This window comes from Macaca nemestrina, chromosome 17 (genome assembly GCF_043159975.1).
Source record: "Macaca nemestrina isolate mMacNem1 chromosome 17, mMacNem.hap1, whole genome shotgun sequence".
In the NCBI taxonomy this organism is placed as follows: domain Eukaryota; kingdom Metazoa; phylum Chordata; class Mammalia; order Primates; family Cercopithecidae; genus Macaca; species Macaca nemestrina.
In genome coordinates this window covers 84,945,173-84,967,150 of record NC_092141.1, presented here as the reverse complement: position 1 = coordinate 84,967,150, position 21,978 = coordinate 84,945,173, and the positions used below count along the sequence as shown (strand labels likewise).

The following is a 21,978-nucleotide window of genomic DNA, read 5'->3' as shown; positions in this document are numbered from 1 at the left end:
TTGCTAATTCATATTGCTGTTCTTGGTTGACCACTCATCTTTTCCTTGGAAACAAGTCAGGTTGGTTAATTTACATCACGTGACAGTTTTACCTTCTATGGAATAGGCAAAAAGTCAACATCCAGGAGATTGGCAATAGAGCAACTTATATAGAATGAGATCTAACTATTTAAATTCTGAGACTTTGGAAAATGTATCAACAGTGATTATCTAACACGGTCTCACAAAAGCAGCTATAACTTTGGGTTTCGAATTCTTTCACTTCTGGGTAGTTGCTGAAAAGTGAAGGGCCTCAGAAGTGTTCAGGTTCACTCTGTGTTCCTTCTGAATCCTAAAATTCAGTCACCTACAGAAAGTCTCAGTCACCAACATCATCCTTCTTTCTAGAGTATGTCTTCTTTCCTCTAAAGACACGAAGAAGAAATTCGGATATACACCTGCCCTGTGGGTCTGGGAGCCTTAATCAAAGGCAGAGGCCTGAGCCTGGGTGGGCTCCCCTGCCTGGGGTCCTGGAATTAAAGGAACAGCCTGGGGAACTGGGTCCATGTTATCATCCCCACCACATGTTTCTTTAGGCCACAAAACAGGTCATTTGTTTGCTCTTACAGATATCTAATCATTTCAAGATCTAGCCACTTCGGGAGATTCTTCTTGCTTTGTTTTCCTTGTTTGCTTGCTTACTTGCTTCCTTCCTTCCTTTGTTTTTTTTTGAAGGAGTCTCATGTTGCCCAGGCTGGAGTGATGCAATGGTGCAATCTCGGCTCGCTGCAACCCCCGCCTCCAGGGTTCAAGTGATTCTCCTGCCTCAGCCTCTCGGAGTAGCTGGGATCACAGGCATGCACCACCGTACCTGGCTAATATTTGTATTTTTAGTAGAGACGGGTTTCACCATGTTGGCCAGGCTGGTCTTGAACTCCTGACCTCAGGTGATCTGCCCGCCTCGGCCTCCCAAAGTGCTGGGATTACAAGCGTGAGCCACTGTGCCCGGCCTCTTTCTCTCTCTCTTTCTGTCTTCCTTCCTCTGTTCCTCTGTTCCTTTCATTCCTTTCTTTCTTTCTTCCTCACCTGTGGACTCAGGTCATATTGCCTTGTTTCCTGTTACCATCTATTTAGGAATATAGAGCTTGTATGATACATAGTTAGCTTTGAAGCTGATGCAGTGTTCTAGCAAATTGCCATCATTAACTCTTAAATATGAAATAAAACACCTTTCTTTGAATCAGGAAAGGGGTAGTAAACTTGATTTGTAAGTCATCAGTCTTTACCTGCACCTCCGCTGCCCTCTCTCCTCAGGCTCAATAGTCTCCTCTTTCCTCTGCCCAAGTGATTCTCTTCCCTGTTGGACTTCTCATGAGACTTGCTTCCCTGGGGATTTGGGCTAAATTTCACCAATATTAGTGATAATAATATAAACTTTATGAAAGCTGTATTCTGGCCAGGTGCGGTGGCTCACGCCTATAATCCCAGCACTTTGGGAGGCCAAGGTGGGCGGATCACCTGAAGTCGGGAGTTCGACACCAGTCTGACCAACATGGAGAAACCCCATCCCTACTAAAAATACAAAATTACCCGGGTGTGGTAGTGCGTGCCTGTAATCCCAGCTACTAGGGAGGCTGAGGCAGGAGAAGCACTTGAACCTGGGAGGTGGAAGTTGTGGTGAGCCGAGATGTCGCCATTGTGCTCTAAGCTGGGTAACAAGAGCGAGACTCCATCTCAATAGATAAATAAATATCTCTGGGGTCATCCTTCTGGAATATCTCAGAAGTGAATCACTATATTGAGGGACATGAGTATTTTAGAGCTTTTGCTGCATAGTTTGAGGCTTTTCCTGAAACACAGAACCAGTTGACAATATATTTAGCAAGCTCTGTGCCTGTATTTCCACATCTCCATCAACGTGGCCACTTTAATTTATTTTTGCTACTTTAATTTTTCTTTTTCTTTTTTTTTCTTTTTTTTGAGCTGGAGTTTTGCTCTTGTTGCTCAGGCTGGAATGCAAGGGCGTGATCTCAACTTACCGCGACCTCCGCCCCCCAGGTTCAAGCGATTTTCCTTCCTTAGCCTCCTGAGTAGCTGGGATTACAGGCAAGCGCCACCACGCCCGGCTACTTTTGTATTTTTAGTAGAGATGGGGTTTCTCCATGTTGGTCAAGCTGATCTTGAACTCTTGACCTCAGGTGATCCGCCCACCTTGGCCTCCCAAAGTGCTGGGATTACAGGCGTGAGCCACCGTGCGCGGCCTACTTTAATGTGTTTCTTTTTTTGTTGGTTTTGTTTTGTTTTGTTTTGTTTTGTTTTGAGGCAGAGTCTCGCTCTTTCGCCCAGGTTGGGGTGCAGTGGCGCAGCTTCCGAGCTTTCTAATGTTCATTATTAACTAGTAGCTTTTTCCCATTGTTATCTTAATCCCATTATGTCCTTTCTGGTTTGTCTTAGAGTTTTATGATAGGTTAAATTTATTTCTGGAACCTTTCATATATTACATTGATAGGTTGATTTCTTTCTTTGTTTTTCCTCTAACATAAATTTTGACCACTGGTGCTTTATAAAACTTTTTTGAGACAGAGTCTCGCACTGTCGCCTGGGTTGGAGTGCAGTGGCGCGATGTTGGCTCACTGCAACCTCCGCCTCCCGGGTTCAAGCAATTTTCCTGCCTCAGCTTCCCCATTAGCTGGAATTACAGGTGCCCATCACCACGCCCAGCTACTTTTTTTGTATTTTTAGTAGAGGCGGGGTTTCACCATGTTGGCCAGGCTGGTCTCAAACTCCTGATTTCGTGATTCGCCCGCCTCGGCCTCCTAGAATGCTGGGAATACAGGCGTGAGCCACTGTGCCCAGTCAAGACTTTTTATTTTATTTTTATTTTGTATTTTTGTATTTTTATTTTTTATTTTTAAGATGGAGTCTCACTCTGTTGCCCAGGCTGGAGTGCAGTGGCGCAATCTCAGCTCACTGCAACCTCTGTCTCCTGTGTTCAAGCGATTCTCCTGCCTCAGCCCCCTGAGTAGCCAGGATTACAGGCGTGCACCACCATGCTCAGCTAATTTTTGTATTTTTAGTAGAAACGGGGTTTTACCATGTTGATCAGGCTGGTCTCAAACTCTTGACCTCGTGATCCGCCCGCCTCAGCCTCCCAAAGTGCTGGGATTACAGGCTGAGCCACCAGGCCTGACCTTTATCTTTTTTTATTATTTTTATTTTTATTTTTTTTTCCTTTTTCATATAAGTACCGCGCTCTAACCGATTGCGCCACTGGAGCTCCTATTTTTTTCGTTTTCAAGACAGAGTCTTGCTCTGTCACCCAGCCTGGAGTGCAGTGGCATGATCTCGGCTCACTGCCGAGAACTCCTGACCTCAGGTGATTCGCCTGCCTCAGCCTCCCAAAGTGCTGAAATTATAGGAGTGAGCCACCGGGTCTGGTGTATTTTTATTTTTTAAAGACAGGTTCTTGCTCTGCTGCCCAGGCTGGAGTGCAAAGGTTTGATCATAGCTCACTGCAGCCTTGATCTCCTAGACTGAAGGGATCCTCCTACCTCAGCCTCCTGAGTAGCTGAGAGTATAGGCACATGACACCATGCCCAGTTGATTTTTTAAATTTTTAGTAGAGATAGGTTCTTGCTGTGTTGCTCAGGCTTGTAAGGTATTTAAAAATCTGATAGGATAAGCCTACCATTGTTACATTTCGAGATATATGTATTTGGTATTTATGCTTGCTTATTCTAGATGAATTCTAACCGAATCTGTCAGGTTCTAAAAACAAATTCTACAGGAATTAAATTTTTCTTTTCTCCTTCTCTATCTGGAATTTTAAGTTGGTTTTATATTGAAGCCTTGTCTTTTCTTGGGAAGCTATTTCTTTCCTCTTATTTTTCTCTTCTTTTTTTTCCCACCCTATTAGGTATTTTATCATTTTTCTGGTTTTTTTTGTTTTTTGTTTTTTGTTTTTTGTTTTTTTGAGAGGGAGTCTCGCTCTGTCGCCCAGGTTGGAGTGCAGTGGTGCGATCTCGGCTCACTGCAAGCTCTGCCTCCTGGGTTCACTCCATTCTCCTGCCTCAGCCTCCCAGTAGCTGGTACTACAGGCGCCCGCCACCACGCCCAACCGATTTTCTTGTATTTTTAGTAGAGACAGGGTTTTGCTGTGTTCGCCAGGATGGTCTTGATTTCCTGACCTCATGATCTGCCCCCCTTGGCCTCCCAAAGTGCTGGGATTACAGGTGTGAGCCACCGCGCCTGAATGCTGTTTTTTTTCCCTTACAGCCTGCAGCTTTTCTCAGTTCACTTACTCTGATATTTTGTTCATGTTGTTGATTTTCCGGGATGATACTCATGCTTTCTACAGAGCTGCTTTTTATTTCTTCTTTTCTCATATATGAATAGTCTGATTGGTTTTTCCTCAGTATTGATTGTCAGCCTTTCTAGCCTTGTGTCATGTGGAAAGAGGGGCTGGGGATGCCTTTTGATGTTTTGGTTTTAAAAGAGCTGACTCTAGCGCTTCACTAAGTATAATGTTGGTGCGTCGTAATTTTATGATAAATTATTTTACAATAATATCTTTATCATGCATAACCAGCTTTTAAAACAAATAGTTGGCTTAAGTCAAAAAACTCTGCAGTTCACTTTCTCCTTGTAACATTTCTAAATTTCATCCACATCTGAATAATCCTTGTCTTAGTTGGAAGAAATATTTTTTTCCCGAAAACATTCTTTAGTGTCAGAACCATTTGTGATTGTAGTGGTTTTACCCCTGCCCTACTGAGCGCATTTGTTGTAGCCCTTAGTGTCCATCTTCGCTCTGTGATACACTCAGATGTAAATCTTCCAGAGTCTGATGGGTGCTTGATAGTGGCCTTTCCTTCACTAGGAATTGCTCTGATTTATGGTGAAGTAAAACAACCCTCCATGAAAGCATGAAAAGTGTCTAGTCCTAGGTTTCAGTCCTAACTCAGTTTTCGCCTCCCAGGTTCTAAGTGTACATTGATTTTTCTTCCTAGACAGTACTCAAAAGGCAGGGACGGTTGACATATCTGTTTCAGTGAAAGGCACTCTCATCCCATGAATGTGTTTTTCTTGGGATTTCTGCTATTAATTTTTTTTTTTTTTTTTTTTTTTGAGATGGAGTCTTGCTCTGTTCCCCAGGCTAGAATGCAGTGGTGCGATCTTGGCTCACTGCAACTTCCGCCTCCCAGGTTCAAGCAATTCTCCTACCTCACCCTCCTGAGTAGCTGGGATAACCAGCGCCTGCCACCATGCCCAGCTAATTTTGTATTTTTAGTAGAGATGGGATTGCACTATGTTGCACAGGCTGGTCTCGAACTCCTGACCTCAAGTGATCTGCCCACCTTGGCCTCCCAAAGTGTGGGGATTACAGGCGTGAGTCACCGCACCCGGCCTACAGTCACAGTCTTTAGTCCGTGCTATGCTTGTGCAATAATTTCCCCAGCTAAGAGACAGGACTAGGTGACAAGATTCTTTTTTAAAAAAATAGGTTTTGGGGGTAGAAGTGCCATTTCCTTACATGCATGTATTATGTAATGGTGAAGTCTGGGATTTTGCAGTACCCATTGCCCAAATAGTGAACATAGTACCCAGTAGATAACTTTTCAGGCCTCATACCCCTCCCATCCTCCCACATTCTGAAACCTCCAGTGTCTGCTTTGTTCGTTGTTGTTTTTTGTTTTTTGAGAGAGTCTCTGTCTCCCAGGCTAGAGTGCAGTGGCACCGTCGTGGCTCACTGCAACCTTTGCCTCCTGGGTTCAAGTGATTCTCCTGCCTCAGCCTCCCAAGTAGCTGGGATTACAGGTGCCCACCACCACGCCCAGCTAATTTTTGTATTTTTAGTAGAGATGGGGTTTCACCATGTTGACCAGGCTGGTCTTGAACTCCAACCTCAGGTGATCCACCTGCCTTGGCCTCCCAAAGTGCTGGGATTATAGGCATGAGCCACCACGCCTGGCCCCTATGTCTGTTATTCCATTCTGCATGTCCATGTTTACCCCTTGCTCAGCTCCCGTGGTGACGAGATTCTTGTCCTTGTTTTGCCATTATCTTTTTTCCCTGAGGAAGGCATTTAATCCGTCTCAGCCTTAATTTCTTCTCTGTAAAATGAGGGATTCAGTCACACCTACTTTGATTTTTCTTTTTTTAAAGTGTGATTGCTTAGCTGAAAGCCCAGCCAGTAGATTGGAAGAAGTCATTAATCAGCCCTTGTCTGAGCAGTGTGCCCTGGTTATTTTCCTCCCTACCTTGCAAGGAACAAACAGAAATTTAAAAACTGAAACGTCGTTTATGCTCATTTCAAAGACACAAAGAATGATAAGAGCAATATGGAGTTGACGGATTTGGAGCTAGAAATTAAACAGAATACCAGTAATGTGGAAAAATGCAAAGGCATATAGAATGACTTCCTATCCTTAGCAAAAATTCACACAGAATCCTGTCCCATGCACGTTTTAAGTGGAAAAAAATGACCCCAGAAAGTGGATTTAAAACTAATAAAGCTAAGATGTTTATTATCATTAGTGATAATTTCTGTATAATTGTCACAGAAAGCTTATGCATGAATCTGTAACTTGTTATTGTGGTCTTCACTAGAAATTGCATGTCTTTTTTAATTTCTGTAATAATTTATTGGGATGAAGAGCACTGTCAGTTTTTGTATTAAATTGTTTCAGTAAAGCGTGGCCCAATATTTGACATGATGAGTCTGAATGAAGGGATCAGATCTATGTGAGGAATGTGGTTCTATGCTGGATGTTTTGTGGACAAAACAGAAAAAAAAATCCCAGCCTAGAAGCATTTTTGAAGTTGCATTGAGGAAAAACTATAATCTGGGGGTCATATTGTCACACTGAGAGAACTACTATGTTCTTTCTCGCTTTCTCATCAGAGGACATCCTTGTACCAGTACCACTCAAATTTTCTGTTCTCTAACTCCTGGCCTCAAGTGATTCTCCTCAAGCGATTCTGCCTCAGCATCCCAAGTAGCTGCGATTACAGGCACGTGCCACCACACCCAGCAAATTCTCCATTCTATACAACTTTTTTTTTGAGACAGAGTCTTGCTCTGTTGCCCAGGCTGGAGTGCAGTAGTGTGATCTCAGCTCACTGCAACCTTCCATTCCCAGGTTCAAGCAATTCTCCTGCCTTAGCCTCCCAAGTAGCTGGGATTTCAGGTGGGCGCCACGACACCCAGCTAATTTTTTGTTTGTTTGATTGGTTGGTTTCTTTTTTGTTGTTGTTTTTTGAGACGGATTTTCACTCTTATTGCCTAGGCTGGAGTACAATGGCGTGATCTCGGCTCACTGCAACCACCGCCTCCCGGGTTCAAGCATTTCTCCTGCCTCAGCCTCCCAAGTAGCTTGGATTACAGGCATGTGCTACCATGCCCGGCTGATTTTGTATTTTTAGTAGCGATGGGGTCTTACCATGTTGATCAGGCTGGTCTCCCAACTCCTGACCTCAGGTGATTCGCCCACCTCAGCCTCCCAAAGTGCTGGGATTACAGGCGTGAGCCACCATGCCTGGCCGTATACAACTTTTCAAATTCTCTCTCTCTCTCTCTCCCTCTCTCTCTTTTTTTTTTTGAGATGGAGTCTCACTCTGTCACCCAGGCTAGAATGCAGTGATGTGATCTTGGTTCACTGCAACCTCTGCCTCCTGGGTTGGAGCAGTTCTCCTGCCTCAACCTTCCAGTAGCTGGGATTACAGGTGTGCACCACCACGCCTGGCTAATTTTTGTATTTTTAGTAGAGACAGGGTTTCACCATGTTGGCCAGGCTGGTCTTGAACTCCTGACCTCAGATGATCCACCCACCTTGGCCTCCCAGAGTGCTGGGATTATAGGTGTGAGCCACTGTGCCTGGCCAATTCTTTTTTTTTTTTTTTTTTTTGAGACAGAATCTCACTCTGTCACCTAGGCTGGAATGCAGTGGGCGTGATCTCAGCTCACTGCAACCTCCGCCTCCTATGTTCAAGTGATTTTCCTGCCTCAGCCTCCCAAATAGCTGGGACTACTGGCTGGTGCTGGGACTACTGGCTGGTGCCACCATGCTTAACTGATTTTTGTATTTTTAGAAGAGTCAGGGTTTTGTCATGTTGGCCAGGCTGGTCTCGAACTCCTGACTTAAGGTGATCTGACCACCTTGGCCTCCCAAAGTGCTGAGATTGCAGGCGTGAGCCACTGCACTGGCCTCTCAAATTTTCTTTATTTCCTTTGATTTAATTCCTGGGCTGGGATCCTCTGTCTTGGACGTGTGGTTTTGTACTGCACTGACTTTGGAATCAGTAGCCAATCCTTTTCCTCATACTCCTTGCTGACTCCGGAAAAATGGAAATTAACAAGAATTATAAAGTAATACAGAAAGGGACAGTGCTCCCATCTATGATTAAGTGCACGCAACTAATTCATACTTAAGTTTTTTTTTGTCTCCTTTCCTTGCTCTATTTAAATTGCTGATTCTCTCACACCTGATGACTCTTCTCTCAAATGCCCATCCTTGATATTTCCTCGAAGTTTTGTGCACCGAGGGCGGCCTGAGCCTCTGGATCTTCACTTGGGCATGTTCCTGCCCACCTTGCTTCACCAGGCAACTGCGGAGCAGCAGGAGCGCTTCTTCATGCCCGCCTGGAACTTGGAGATCATTGGCACTTATGCCCAGACAGAGATGGGTCATGGTATGGAGTATTCAGTCTACCTTCTGGGTTGGGCGGGCCCCTGTGAACTTACCATGTGTGGAGTGCCCACCATGTACCATCGATGGCGTGTCGATATTCTGTGGTCTGTTTAAATGAGCTTTTTTTGCAGAGTTCAGGTTTTGGTATAAACACTGCTTTGGTCAGTGGGAGTTAAAGGCTATCATAGTGATAAAACGATTGTCGTTTTTATGCCATAGTTCCCCTTCAGAGGGTCAAGAATTACAAGTCAGGTCTTATTTGCCAAGTGGCTTTCAATGTTACTGAGGTTGTATGGAATCTGTGTGCATATACAACTCAAAACTGTTTTCTTCTTCATTACTATCTGATTACCTTTGTTACTGGTACCTTAATGAACTTGTACAAGTTCCAGAAGAAACACAAATAATAGTTTGTGTACCCTGTACCCTTGGATTTGCTTGAGGGAAATGAGTAGCTTATAAATGAAGTGTGTGACATTTTGTGCCTTGGAGTTATTTGTACTTTGAGTCAGTCAGTAGTTCTACAAGTGACTTGACTGCAGAGTAAAAAAACCAAGATAAGCCAAACTTGGCAGGCATTTGGTTTCAGACACTATCTCCACCTTTCATTGATCTTTCCATCCCCCACCTGCTTTCTTCATGCACCTGGGTGGGCTGGAGGTGGCCGCTGTTCCTCTTTGTATCTGCTCTGAATTGAATCCATGTTTGCCATTCATTTGCTTATGGCTTCTCTTTTTCTGCTCTAATATTTCAGAAAAACTGGTCTAGTGTGTATTTGCCACTTGCTCCTTATTTCTGTACAGCTGCTGCTTTTTATTTGGTGCTGAATAGTATTTTACAGGATTTTCATGAGACTCCAAGTGGAATACTATTTGTTTCAGTTGTGCTTTTGAAAACATTTCGTCCTTATTTGTTCTGTTTAATGTTATCTGCTCTTCTGTAAAAGCTGCTTTTTTGATGAAAGATGTCTGTGAAAGTTGTGGATTGCACGTAAGTTGGTTATTCAACTTGGAAGCTTCTAAATGTTTCAAAGTGTGTTTAATGAGGTCTAGCATTATGAAAGCAGATAGGTAAAAGGTTCCCAACATTTGCTTTAGTCAGTAGTTTTGTAGAGACTGCCACCTAGAACATTTTTCTATAACTCTTTTCAAATAGTTTTGGTATATTTATGTTAAGATTTGAAACATAAGACCCTATCTATCCCAGTACACATAAGAAACTGGAAACTCTTCCTTGCTGCATTAATGAACCAGCTAGGACTAAGTTAGGCCTGCTATTGGAAATCTGTAGGGTCAACTGAGACCTTATTATTGGACCTTTTTAGGAATTTTTTGAAGTCACATTCCAGGTCATTTCCCCAATAATGGTTATACTTTTATACTTTATTTATTTATTTATTTATTTATTTTGAGACGGAGTCTCACTCTGTTGCCCAGGCTGGAGTGCGGTGGCACAATCTTGGCTCGCTGCAACCTCTGCCTCCTGGGTTCAAGCAATTCTCCTGCCTCAGCCTCCTGAGTAGCTGGGACTACAGGCGCATACCACAATGCCTAGCTATTTTTTGTATTTTTAATAGAGACGGGGTTTCACCGTGTTAGCCAGGATGGTCTCGATCTCCTGACCTCATGATCCACCCGCCTCGGCCTCCCAAAGTGCTGGGATTATAGGCGTGAGCCACCACGCACAGCCATACTTTTTTTTTTTTTTTTTTTTTTGAGACGGAGTCTCGCTCTGTCGCCCAGGCTGGAGTGCAGTGGCCGGATCTCAGCTCACTGCAAGCTCCGCCTCCCAGGTTCACGCCATTCTCCTGCCTCAGCCTCCCGAGTAGCTGGGACTACAGGCGCCCACAACCGCGCCCGGCTAATTTTTTGTATTTTTAGTAGAGACGGGGTTTCACCGTGGTCTCGATCTCCTGACCTTGTGATCCGCCCGCCTCGGCCTCCCAAAGTGCTGGGATTACAGGCGTGAGCCACCGCGCCCGGCCCATACATTTTTAATTTGTAAGAATTTTGGCTGAAATGTCTTCCTCTCACATGTTATCTTATTCTTCTCATTAGTACAGAATTCGAGAATGTTGAATTGGTGTGGTTAACACAATACATATGAGTTGAAATTGGCATACTTGCAACTCAGAGATGGGTTTAAAAAGACAGTTAACATCCCTGTTAAATTCATATATTGTGATCTTAAAAATGTGATTCTAAGTTGCCTTTATATTTTCTTTCAGTTGCTGTAAATAAATGTAACAAATCAAATACAGAAATGGAACATGCATGGCACTTAGATTTTCAACTTAATGGAAAACCATCAGATAGCGTGGGAAATTCAGTGTCTTGGTTGTCAACCAGTTGTAGCTCATCTACTGGTGTTTTTTGTTAGATTTTGTTTTTCTCTGAGATATGAGAGTTTAAAGGACTGTGTAGGAAATTTTTCCTTGTGCCTATTTTTTTCCCCATCTCTTAACTGAAGTCAGTGTAATTTATCTCCTTAGGAACTCACCTTCGAGGCTTGGAAACCACAGCCACATATGACCCTGAAACCCAGGAGTTCATTCTCAACAGTCCTACTGTGACCTCCATTAAATGGTGGCCTGGTGGACGTAAGTGAATTTTTCATCATTTATTGGATGTTTTGAAGGTTTGTCATGAGATTTTGCTTAGAATGTAGAGCTTTTATGAGAACGTCGGCCAGGCTTGGTTTCACGCCTGTAATCCTAACACTTCAGGAGGCTGAGGTGGGCGGATCACTTGAGGTAAGGAATTCAAGACCAGCCTGGTTAATATGCTGAAACCCTGTCTCTACTAAAAATACTAAAATTAGTTGGGTGTGGTGGCGCACACCTGTAGTCCCAGCTACTCGGGAGGCTGAGGCAGGAGAATCACTTGAACCCGGAAAGATTGCAGTGAGCCAAGATTGTACCACTGCACTCCAACCTGGGCATCGCAGCAAGACTCTGTCTCAAAAACAACCCAACAAACAAACAATATATGTGTGTGGTTGTGTGTGTGTGTGTGTATGTGTATGTGTATGTGTGTGTGTGTGTATAGACAGAGAGAGGTATGTGTGTGTGTGTGTGTGTGTGTGTGTGTGTGTGTATAGAGAGAGAGAGAGAGAGAGGGGAAAGCCAGGCATAGTGGCACATACTTATAGACCTGTAGTCCTGGCTACTCAGGAGGCTGACGTGGGAGGACCACTTGAGCCCAAGAGTTCAAGCCTGCAGTGAGCTACTGTCTGTGATCATGCCACTGCATTCCAGCCTGGGTGACAGAGTGAAACCCTGTCTCTTAAAAGAAAAAAATGGCCGGGCATGGTGGCTCACGCCTGTAATCCCAGCACTTTGGGAGACCGAGGCAGGCAGATCACGAGGTCAGGAGATCGAGACCATCCTGGCTAACGCGGTGAAACCCCGTCTCTACTAAAAATACAAAAAATTAGCCGGGTGTGGTGGTGCGTGCCTGTATTCCCAGCTACTCAGAGGCTGAGGCAGGAGAATGGCATGAACCTGGGAGGCGGAGTTTGCAGTGAGCCGAGATCATGCCACTGTACTCCAGCCTGGGCGACAAAGCGAGACTCCGTCTCAAAAAAAAAAAAAGAAAAAAATTTAAATAGCTTTAACACAATTTTTTTTTTTTTTTTTTTTTGAGACGAAATCTCACTGTGTCGCCCAGGTTGGAGTGCAGTGGTGTGATCTCGGCTCACTGCAACCTCCATCTTCCAGTTCAAGTGATTCTCCTGCATCAGCCTCCTGAGTAGCTGGGACTACAGGTGCACGCCACCAAGCCCAGCTAATTTTTGTATTTTTAGTAGAGATGGGATTTCACCATATTGGCCAGGCTAGTCTCGAACTCCTGACCTCGTGATCTGCCTGCCTCGGCCTCCCAAAGTGCTGGAATTACAGGTGTGAGCCACCGTGCCCAGCTGACCCGAAACTTTTATATCTTCTTATTCCATTCTGAGTTATTATCTTGGAATATATATTTCTGATACAGTTAGTGGTTAAAGGATTTTGTTATTCACATTGTATATTTTATTATAATTTATATGTAAGAAGGCACATGTAGCTAGTGATTACTGTTTTGGACAGCACTGCCTTAAGGGATAACAAGGAAGTAGTTTAAATTAATATTCTTATTTTTATCCTAAAATTTTCTCTATGTAAATGCATGAGAAATAAGCAGAAAAGAAAGTAATAACTATTAGCTTAAGGGAATTTCTTTCTGAAAGCTAAGTGTGATACTGTCAGCAGAAAGGCTTTCTGGACACATACTATTGGTTTAGTCTAGTGTTAGATTTAACATATTCTTTCTTCTTTTTTCTACCCTTTAAAAATGTACGAACGTTTACTCACCCCTCTCTTGTTCCCTTTTATATTACAGTTGGAAAGACTTCAAATCATGCAATAGTTCTTGCCCAGCTCATCACTAAGGGGAAATGCTATGGATTACATGCTTTTATTGTACCTATTCGTGAAATTGGGACCCATAAGCCTTTGCCAGGTAAGAACTGTTCATCTGATGTTGAGATGAAAATGAAACTGAACACTTTCTTAAAAGGTAGAATGCCCAACTGAAGAGGTGGAGCGAAAGCCAGAAATTCCAGAGCATAAACATCTCATGACTGTCCTTTCATCTGTGGTAGGAATTACTGTTGGCGACATCGGCCCCAAATTTGGTTATGATGAGATAGACAATGGCTACCTCAAAATGGACAACTATCGTATTCCCAGAGAAAACATGCTGATGAAGTATGCCCAGGTATGTTTTGATAGAAAATAGAAGCAGAGGCATCAAACAGTGGGGTTGCAGTGGCTGTTGCTCACAATAGGGTTAGAATGGTCTGTTCTTTTAGAAGGTAATAACAGCCGGCACACTGGCATATTCCTGTTATCCCAGCACTTTGGGAGGCTGAGTGCATGGATGACTTGAGCCCAGGAGTTCAAGACCAGCCTGGGCAACATAGTGCGAACCCATCTCTACAAAAATTTAAAAAATCTAGCTGGGCATGGTAGCACACATGTGTAGTCCCAGCTACTTGGGAGACTGGGGTGGGAGGATCACTTGACCGTGGGAGGTCCAGGCTTCAGTGAGCTGTGATTACGCCACACTGTACTCCAGCCTGGATGACAGTGAGACCTTGCCTCAAAAAAAAAAAAAAAAAATGCTGGGTGCGGTGGCTCACACCTGTAATTCCAGCACTTTGGGAGGCTGAGGCAGGAAGATCATGAGGTCAGGAGATGGAGACCATCCTGGCCAACCAATATGGTGAAACCCCGTCTCTACTAAAAATACAAAAAAATTAGCTGGGCGTGGTGGCGTGCGCCTGTAGTCCCAGCTACTCAGGAGGCTGAGGCAGGAGAATCTCTTGAATCCGGGAGGCAGAGGTTGCAGTGAGCAGAGATCGTGCCACTGCACTCCAGCTTGGCAACAGAGTGAGACTCTGTCTTATAAGAGGAGGTAATAAGGCCGGGCGCGATGGCTTATGCCTGTAGTCCCAGCACTTTGGGAGGCTGAGAAGGGCGGATCATGAGGTCAGGAATTCAAGACCAGCCTGACCAATATGGTGAAACCCTGTCTCTACTAAAAATACAAAGATTAGCTGGGTGTGATGGCATGTACCTGTAATCTCAGCTACTCAGGAGGCTGAGGCAGGAGAATCACTTGAACCCGGAAGGCAGAAGTTGCAGTAAGTCAAGATCGCACCACTGCCCTCCAGCCTGGGCAACACAGCGAGACTCTTGTCTCAAAAAAAAACAGGTAATAATGCATTTTTCCTTCCGATGCTTTTTTTTTTTTTTTTTTTTTTGAGACAGAGTCTAGCTCTGTCGCCCGGGCTGCAGTGCAGTGGCTGGATCTCAGCTCACTGCAAGCTCCTCCTCCTGGGTTTACGCCATTCTCCTGCCTCAGCCTCTGAAGTAGCTGGGACTACAGGCGCCCGCCACCTCGCCCGGCTAGCTTTTTGTATTATTTAGTAGAGACGGGGTTTCACCGTGTTAGCCAGGATGGTCTCGATCTCCTGACCTCGTGATCCGCCCGTCTCGGCCTCCCAAAGTGCTGGGATTACAGGCTTTAGCCACCGCGCCCGGCCTCTTTTTTTTTTTTTTTTTTTTGAGAGAGAGTCTTGCTTTGTCACCCATGCAGTGGTGTGATCTTGGCTCACTGCAACCTCCGCCTCCTGGGTTCAAGCGATTCTCCTGCCTCAGCCTCCCGAGTAGCTGGGATTACAGGCATGCGGCACCACACCCAGCTAATTTTTTTGTATTTTTAGTAGAGGTGGGGTTTCTCCCTGTTGGCTGGGCTGGTCTCGAACTCCTGACCTCAGGGAGCCCTCCTGCCTTGGCCTCCCAAAGTGCTAGGATTACAGGTGTGAGCCACTGTGCCTGGCATTTTTTTTTTTTTTTTTGAGATGGAGTCTCACTCTGTCACCCAGGCTGGAGTACAGTGGCACAATCTCAGCTCACTGCAACCTCCGCCTCCCGGGTTCAAATGATTCTCCTGTCTCAGCCTCCTGAGTAGCTGGGATTACAGGCACGTGCCACCACGCTCAGCTAATTTTTGTATTTTTAGTAGAGACGGGGTTTCACCATTTTGTTCAGCCTGGTCTCAAACTCCTGACCTCTTGATCTGTCCGCTTTGGCCTCCCAAAGTGCTGGAATTACAGGCGTGGTCATCATGCCCACTCTGATGCCGCTTTTACTGTGACAGTGAAATCAGAAGCAGTTAGCAGGGTTGAAGGATATATTTTGATTTGCTAAACCAATGATTCTCAAACTTGCATGCATTAGAATCACCTGGAAGGCCAGTTAAAGCCCAGATTGCTAGGCCCCACCCCGGAGTTTCTGATTCAGTTGGTCAGGGTGGGGACTAAGATGTAGTAGTTCATGCAAGTTGCCAGATGATGCTGATGCTGCTATTCCAGGGACTATACTTTGAGAATCACTGAACTGCCTCTTGGACTTAAAAAAAGGAAGCATCAGTCCCACGTTCTTCTTCCAGGTGAAGCCTGATGGCACATACGTGAAACCACTGAGTAACAAGCTGACTTACGGGACCATGGTGTTTGTCAGGTCCTTCCTTGTGGGAGAAGCTGCTCGGGCTCTGTCTAAGGCGTGCACCATTGCCATCCGATACAGCGCTGTGAGGCACCAGTCTGAAATCAAGCCAGGGTAAGGGTAGGGTCCTAGATGGGCTCAGTACCGAAAGCCTAGTTTTTACCCCATTCAGATCCCAGAATTCCCAAATGTCAATACAGAAGATGCATTGGCACTGCAAAATTGGCTAGGGTGATAACTGGGCCTGTAATTTTGTATCTAGGCTTCCTTTTCTTAAGAGGAAAGATAGAAATAACCACCCTTGCTATAATCAGTGACTGCCAAAAAAGAAAAAAAGAGAATACTCACCTTATTATTTTTAACCTTTTAAGAAAAGTAGTAGGCCGGGCGCGGTGGCTCAAGCCTGTAATCCCAGCACTTTGGGAGGCCGAGACGGGAGGATCACAAGGTCAGGAGATCGAGACCATCCTGGCTAACACCGTGAAACCCCGTCTCTACTAAAAATACAAAAAACTAGCCGGGCAAGGTGGCGGGCGCCTGTAGTCCCAGCTACTCCGGAGGCTGAGGCAGGAGAATGGCCTAAACCCGGGAGGCGGAGCTTGCAGTGAGCTGAGATCCGGCCACTGCACTCCAGCCCGGGCTACAGAGCAAGACTCCGTCTCAAAAAAAAAAAAAAAAAAGAAAAGTAGTAATAATATTACTTGAACTTTTTAAGTGAAATGTTCAACACATTAAAGGCAATTTGAAAGTTCGGATTACTACTAGCAACTATAAATTGTGCATGGTGAAAGTGACATTAAATTTGTTTCCCTTTTGCATTCATGGCCACAGTTTATTCCTACAACTGCCTTTCACTGATACTCCCTGATACTCTTTTTACTCTTAAGGAATAAAGAAATTGGCCAGGTGTGGTAGCTCACACCTGTAATCCCAGCACTTTGGGAGGCCGAGGCAAGATTACTTGAGCCTAGGAGTTTGAGGCCAACCTGAGCAACATAGCGAGACCCTGTCTCTATTTTCTTTCCTTTCCCTTTCCCTTTCCTTTTCCCTCCCCTCTCCTTAACTAATCTGTTAAGAGGAGAGGAGAGGCTGGGCACAGTGGGTCATGACTGTAATCTCAGCACTCTGGGAGGCCGAGGTGGGCGGATCACGAGGTAAGGAGTTCAAGACCAGTCTGACCAACATGGTGAAACCCTGTCTCCTTAACTAATCTGTTAAGATACAGATTGGGGCCGGGCGCGGTGGCTCAAGCCTGTAATCCCAGCACTTTGGGAGGCCAAGATGAGTGGATCACGAGGTCAGGAGATCGAGACCATCCTGGCTAACACGGTGAAACCCCGTCTCTACTAAAAAAAATACAAAAAACTAGCCGGGCGAGGTGGCGGGCGCCTGTAGTCCCAGCTACTCGGGAGGCTGAGGCAGGAGAATGGCGTGAACCCGGGAGGCGGAGCTTGCAGTGAGCTGAGATCCAGCCACTGCACTTCAGCCTGGGCGACAGAGCGAGACTCCGTCTCAAAAAAAAAAAAAAAAAAGATACAGATTGGAGGTCTGAAGAAATGATCAACAGTACTCATGCCTTCTTGTCATCTATGAGGATCTATCAGGGCCCCAGCCCCTCTGCTGTGTATTCTAGCTCTTAAGGGAGAGCTCACCTGGCTGCACGGAGTTTATATGCTTCGGTTAGGCTTTGGGGGCTATTGATACCCACCATGGTCAGCCAGACTACTACCTGCTGTGGCTGGATGCGTTGACTGGGCAGGTCATTCAAATAGGACACCATGCCACACACCAACTTTCCTGAGTGCACCTGGTCATAACTTTTCATCAGGAACCTAAAAATCACCAGTAAACCTGCTTTTAGTAACTACTTTTTTTTTGTTTTGCTTTTTCTTTTTTGAGATGGAGTTTCTTTTTTTTTTTTTTTTTTTGAGACGGGGTCTCGCTCTGTCACCCAGGCTGGAGTGCAGTGGCCGGATCTCAGCTCACTGCAAGCTCCACCTCCCGGGTTTACGCCATTCTCCTGCCTCAGCCTCCCGAGTAGCTGGGACTACAGGCGCCTGCCACCTCACCCGGCTAGTTTTTTGTATTTTTTAGTAGAGACGGGGTTTCACCGGGTTCGCCAGGATGGTCTCGATCTCCTGACCCTGTGATCCGCCCGTCTCGGCCTCCCAAAGTGCTGGGATTACAGGCGTGAGCCACCGCGCCCGGCCCGAGATGGAGTTTCATTCTTGTTGCCTAGGCTGGATGGAGTGCAATGGCCAGATCTCAGCTCACTGCAACCTCCTCCTCTTAGGTTCAAATGAATGATTCTCCTGCCTCAGCCTCCCAAGTAGCTGGGACTACAGGCACCTGCCACCACGCCTGGCTAATTTTTAATTTTTTTTTTTTTTTTAGTAGAGACAGAGTTTTACCATATTGGCCAGGCTGGTCTTGAACTCCTTACCTCGTAATCTGCCCGCCTCGGCCTCCCAAAGTGCTGAGATTACAGGAGTGAGCCACCACACCTGGTCTTTTTTTTTTTTTTTTTTTTTTGATGGAGTTTTCACTCTTGTTGCCCAGGATGGAGTGCAATGGCACAATCTTGGCTCACTGCAACCTCTGCTTCCCAGGTTCAAGTGATTCTTCTGCCTCAGCCTCCCAAGTTGCTGGGATTATAGGCATGTGCCACCATGCCTGGCTAATTTTTTTTGTATTTTTTAGTAGAGACAGGGTTTGACCATGTTGGTTAGGCTGGTCTTGAACTCCTTACCTCGTGATTCCATCTCCCCTCCCCTTCCCTCTCCTTTTCGTCTTTTTTTTTTTTTTTTTTTTTTTTTTTTGTTTGAGATGGATTCTCACTCTGTTGCCCAGGCCGGAGTGCAGTGGCGCGATCTCAGCTTGCTGCAGTCTCCGCCCCCTGAGTTCAAGTGATTCTCCTGTCTCAGCCTCCGAAGTAGCTGGGATTACAGGCGCACGCCACCATGCCCGGCTAATTTTTGTATTTTTAGTAGAGACAGGATTTCACCATGTTGGCCAGGCTGGTCTATTTTCAACAAAATTAAAAATTAATTAAATTTTAAAGCCAGGCACAGTGGCTCACGCCTGTAATCCCAGCACTTTGGGAGGCCAAAGTGGGTGGATCACTTGAAGTCAGGAGTTCGAGACCAGCCTGGCCAACATAGTGAAACCCTACGTCTACTAAAAATACAAAACTTAGCCGGTATAGTGGCGGGTGCCTGTAATTCCAGCTACTCGGGAGACTGAGGCAGGAGAATCACTTGAACCCAGGAAGTGGAGGTTGTAATGAGCCAAAATCACAACACTGCACTCCATCCTGGGTGATAAAGGGAGACTTCATCTCAAAAAATAATAATAATAATTACATTTTTAAAAAGGAATAAAGGAGTTGATACAATCAGACCCTTGCTAATTCTTACACTTCAAAATATTTAACACCCTCCATTGGGTGTTCTCCAAAATTGTGGTCAAAATACAGTGTATTCAGCCATCTGGTGAGCAGAGCTTTTCAGCATTGCCTTCTTACTGGGTTGTCTAGCGTTGGTTTTGTATGTTGCTATGAGCTATGGTTTTCTTAGTTATACTGGAAAGACTAGGACAGATATGGACTTTGCAGCTAGAAAATTCTGTCATCCTACACAGTACAAGGTAATTAGATCATGGTCTTAGGGAGCCAAATAGCCTAGGCACCATGGCTCATGCCTGTAATCCCAGCACTGTGGGAGGCTGACGCAGGAGAATCGCTTGAACCTGGGAGGTGGAGCTTGCAGTGAGCCAAGATCGCACCACTGCACTAAAGCCTGGGTGACAGAGGGAGACTCCATCGCAAAAAAAAAAAAAAAAAAAAACCGCCGGGCGCGGTGGCTCAAGCCTGTAATCCCAGCACTTTGGGAGGCCGAGACGGGTGGATCACGAGGTCAGGAGATCGAGACTATCCTGGCTAACATGGTGAAACCCCGTCTCTACTAAAAAATACAAAAAACTAGCCGGGCGAGGTGGCGGGCGCCTGTAGTCCCAGCTACTCGGGAGGCTGAGGCAGGAGAACGGCGTGAACCCGGGAGGCGGAGCTTGCAGTAAGCTGAGATCCGGCCACTGCACTCCAGCCTGGGCGACAGAGCGAGACTCTGTCTCAAAAAAAAAAAAAAAAAAAAAACCCCAATTTCAATCTAAGACCTGACACATATGAGCTGTGTGACCTCAGGCAGATTCTTGACCTCTCGGTTTCCCATTTGTAAAATGGGGATAGTAATAGTAACTACCTCACAGTGCCCTTATAAGGACTAAATAAGTTAAAATATCAAGTGCTTAGATTAGAACCTGGCATATAGAAAGTTCTGTATAAACATTTACTTACTATTTTATTCTTTTTCTATGTCATGTAGTGAACCAGAACCGCAGATTTTGGATTTTCAAACCCAGCAGTATAAACTCTTTCCACTCCTGGCCACTGCCTATGCCTTCCAGTTTGTGGGCGCATACATGAAGGAGACCTATCACCGGATTAATGAAGGCATTGGTCAAGGGGACCTGAGTGAACTGCCTGAGGTACGAGTTTGGTCTCATTCACTCGTGGGCACCCTTCTGTTTCATGGTTGCCTGTTGGACGATGTCCAGAGATAACTAGATGTTGGGATTTCCTGAAAAGAATTATGTATTCTGAGAACTTCTTCTGGTTGAAAGTAGATCAGATATGAAGAACTGTGGGGTTTGTTGTTAAGTATTTTTAGTGTTATCAGAAATATTGTACCATGTTGATTATTTGTCAATCAAGGAAATGTAAGTGGTGAATTTTTAGCCAAGTAGAGCAGCTCAGATGGGTGTGGGTAGTGTTCTCCATTCTTCTGGCCAGTCGGACAGCTGTGCTTCTTCAGTTTGCATGTGTGGCAGCTGTGTTTTGACAGTGGCCGGGATGTTAGAGGAGGGGTGTGTTTTCTCATTGGTTCTCGGGCTCTCCGCACTACAAATGTCCTGACAGATTTGTGCTTGTCCTCTTAGCTTCATGCCCTCACTGCTGGACTTAAGGCTTTCACCTCCTGGACTGCAAACACTGGCATCGAAGCATGTCGGATGGCTTGTGGTGGGCATGGCTATTCTCATTGCAGTGGTCTTCCAAATATTTATGTCAATTTCACCCCAAGCTGTACCTTTGAGGGAGAAAACACTGTCATGATGCTCCAGACGGCTAGGTGAGAGTCAAATCCGCAATTCCTCCCATCTGTTCATAAGAATGTTCTAGTCCTTTTCCTAGGTTCTTGTTCCCATGGTTTTTCGTCACCATATATATTTATATTTGTTCCTGAAAGGTATACTTTTACCTTCCATTCTGACTCACTGTTTTTATTTCGTGGTGAGGCTAGAGAGTATGACGCACCTGTTAAATAGCTTGAAGTTGTATCAAGGGTAGAGTTACTGGGCTGGGCACAGTGGCTCATGACTAATCCCAGCACTTTGGGAGGCCGAGGCGGGCGGATCACAAGGTAAGGAGTTCAAGACCAGCCTGACCAACATGGTCAAACCCTGTCTCTACTAAAAAATACAAAAAAATTAGCCAGGCATGGTGGCGTATGCCTATAATTGCGGCTACTTGGGAGGCTGAGGCAGAAGAATCACTTGAACCTGGGAGGCAGAGGTTGCAGTGAGCCAAGATTGTGCCATTGCACTCCATCCTGGGCAACAAGAGTGAAAACTCCATCAAAAAAAAAAAAAAAAAAAGGCCAGGTGTGGTGGCTCACTCCTGTAATCTCAGCACTTTGGGAGGCCAAGCCGGGTGGATCACTTGAGGTCAGGAGTTAGAGACCAGCCTGGCCACCATGGTAAAACCCTGTCTCTACTAGAAAAAAAAAATATTAAAAATTAGCCAGGCATGGTGGCAGGTGCCTGTAGTCCCAGCTACTTGGGAGGCTGAGGCAGGAGAATCATTCATTTGAACCTGAGAGGAGGAGGTTGCAGTGAGCTGAGATCTGGCCATTGCACTTCATCCAGCCTAGGCAACAAGAGCAAAACTCCATCTCAAAAAAAAAAAAAAGAAAAAGTAGTTACTAAAAGCATGTTTACTGGTGATTTTTAGGTTCCTGATGAAAAGTTATGACCAGGTGCACTCAGGAAAGTTGGTGTGTGGCATGGTGTCCTATTTGAATGACCTGCCCAGTCAACGCATCCAGCCACAGCAGGTAGCAGTCTGGCCGACCATGGTGGATATCAATAGCCCCGAAAGCTTAACCGAAGCATATAAACTCCGTGCAGCCAGGTGAGCTCTCCCTCAAG

The 21,978-nt window shown here is 45.3% G+C and overlaps 1 protein-coding gene across 7 annotated transcripts in view; it reads left to right on the top strand.

The window, feature by feature from the left end:
- LOC105469186 (acyl-CoA oxidase 1) overlaps window positions 1-21,978 on the top strand; it is a 42,282-nt gene that overhangs the window by 11,325 nt on the left and 8,979 nt on the right. For 4 of the 7 annotated variants that reach the window (XM_071083598.1, XM_071083601.1, XM_011719905.2 and 1 more), the window contains exons 3-10: window positions 8,510-8,670; window positions 11,161-11,268; window positions 13,046-13,165; window positions 13,308-13,423; window positions 15,662-15,831; window positions 20,097-20,259; window positions 20,710-20,900; window positions 21,782-21,961. In XM_071083598.1, the coding sequence (XP_070939699.1) occupies window positions 8,510-8,670; window positions 11,161-11,268; window positions 13,046-13,165; window positions 13,308-13,423; window positions 15,662-15,831; window positions 20,097-20,259; window positions 20,710-20,900; window positions 21,782-21,961 (1,209 nt within the window). The remainder of the gene's footprint in view (window positions 1-8,509; window positions 8,671-11,160; window positions 11,269-13,045; window positions 13,166-13,307; window positions 13,424-15,661; window positions 15,832-20,096; window positions 20,260-20,709; window positions 20,901-21,781; window positions 21,962-21,978) is intronic. The other 3 variants (XM_071083600.1, XM_071083603.1, XM_011719906.2) reach the window with 1 other exon arrangement.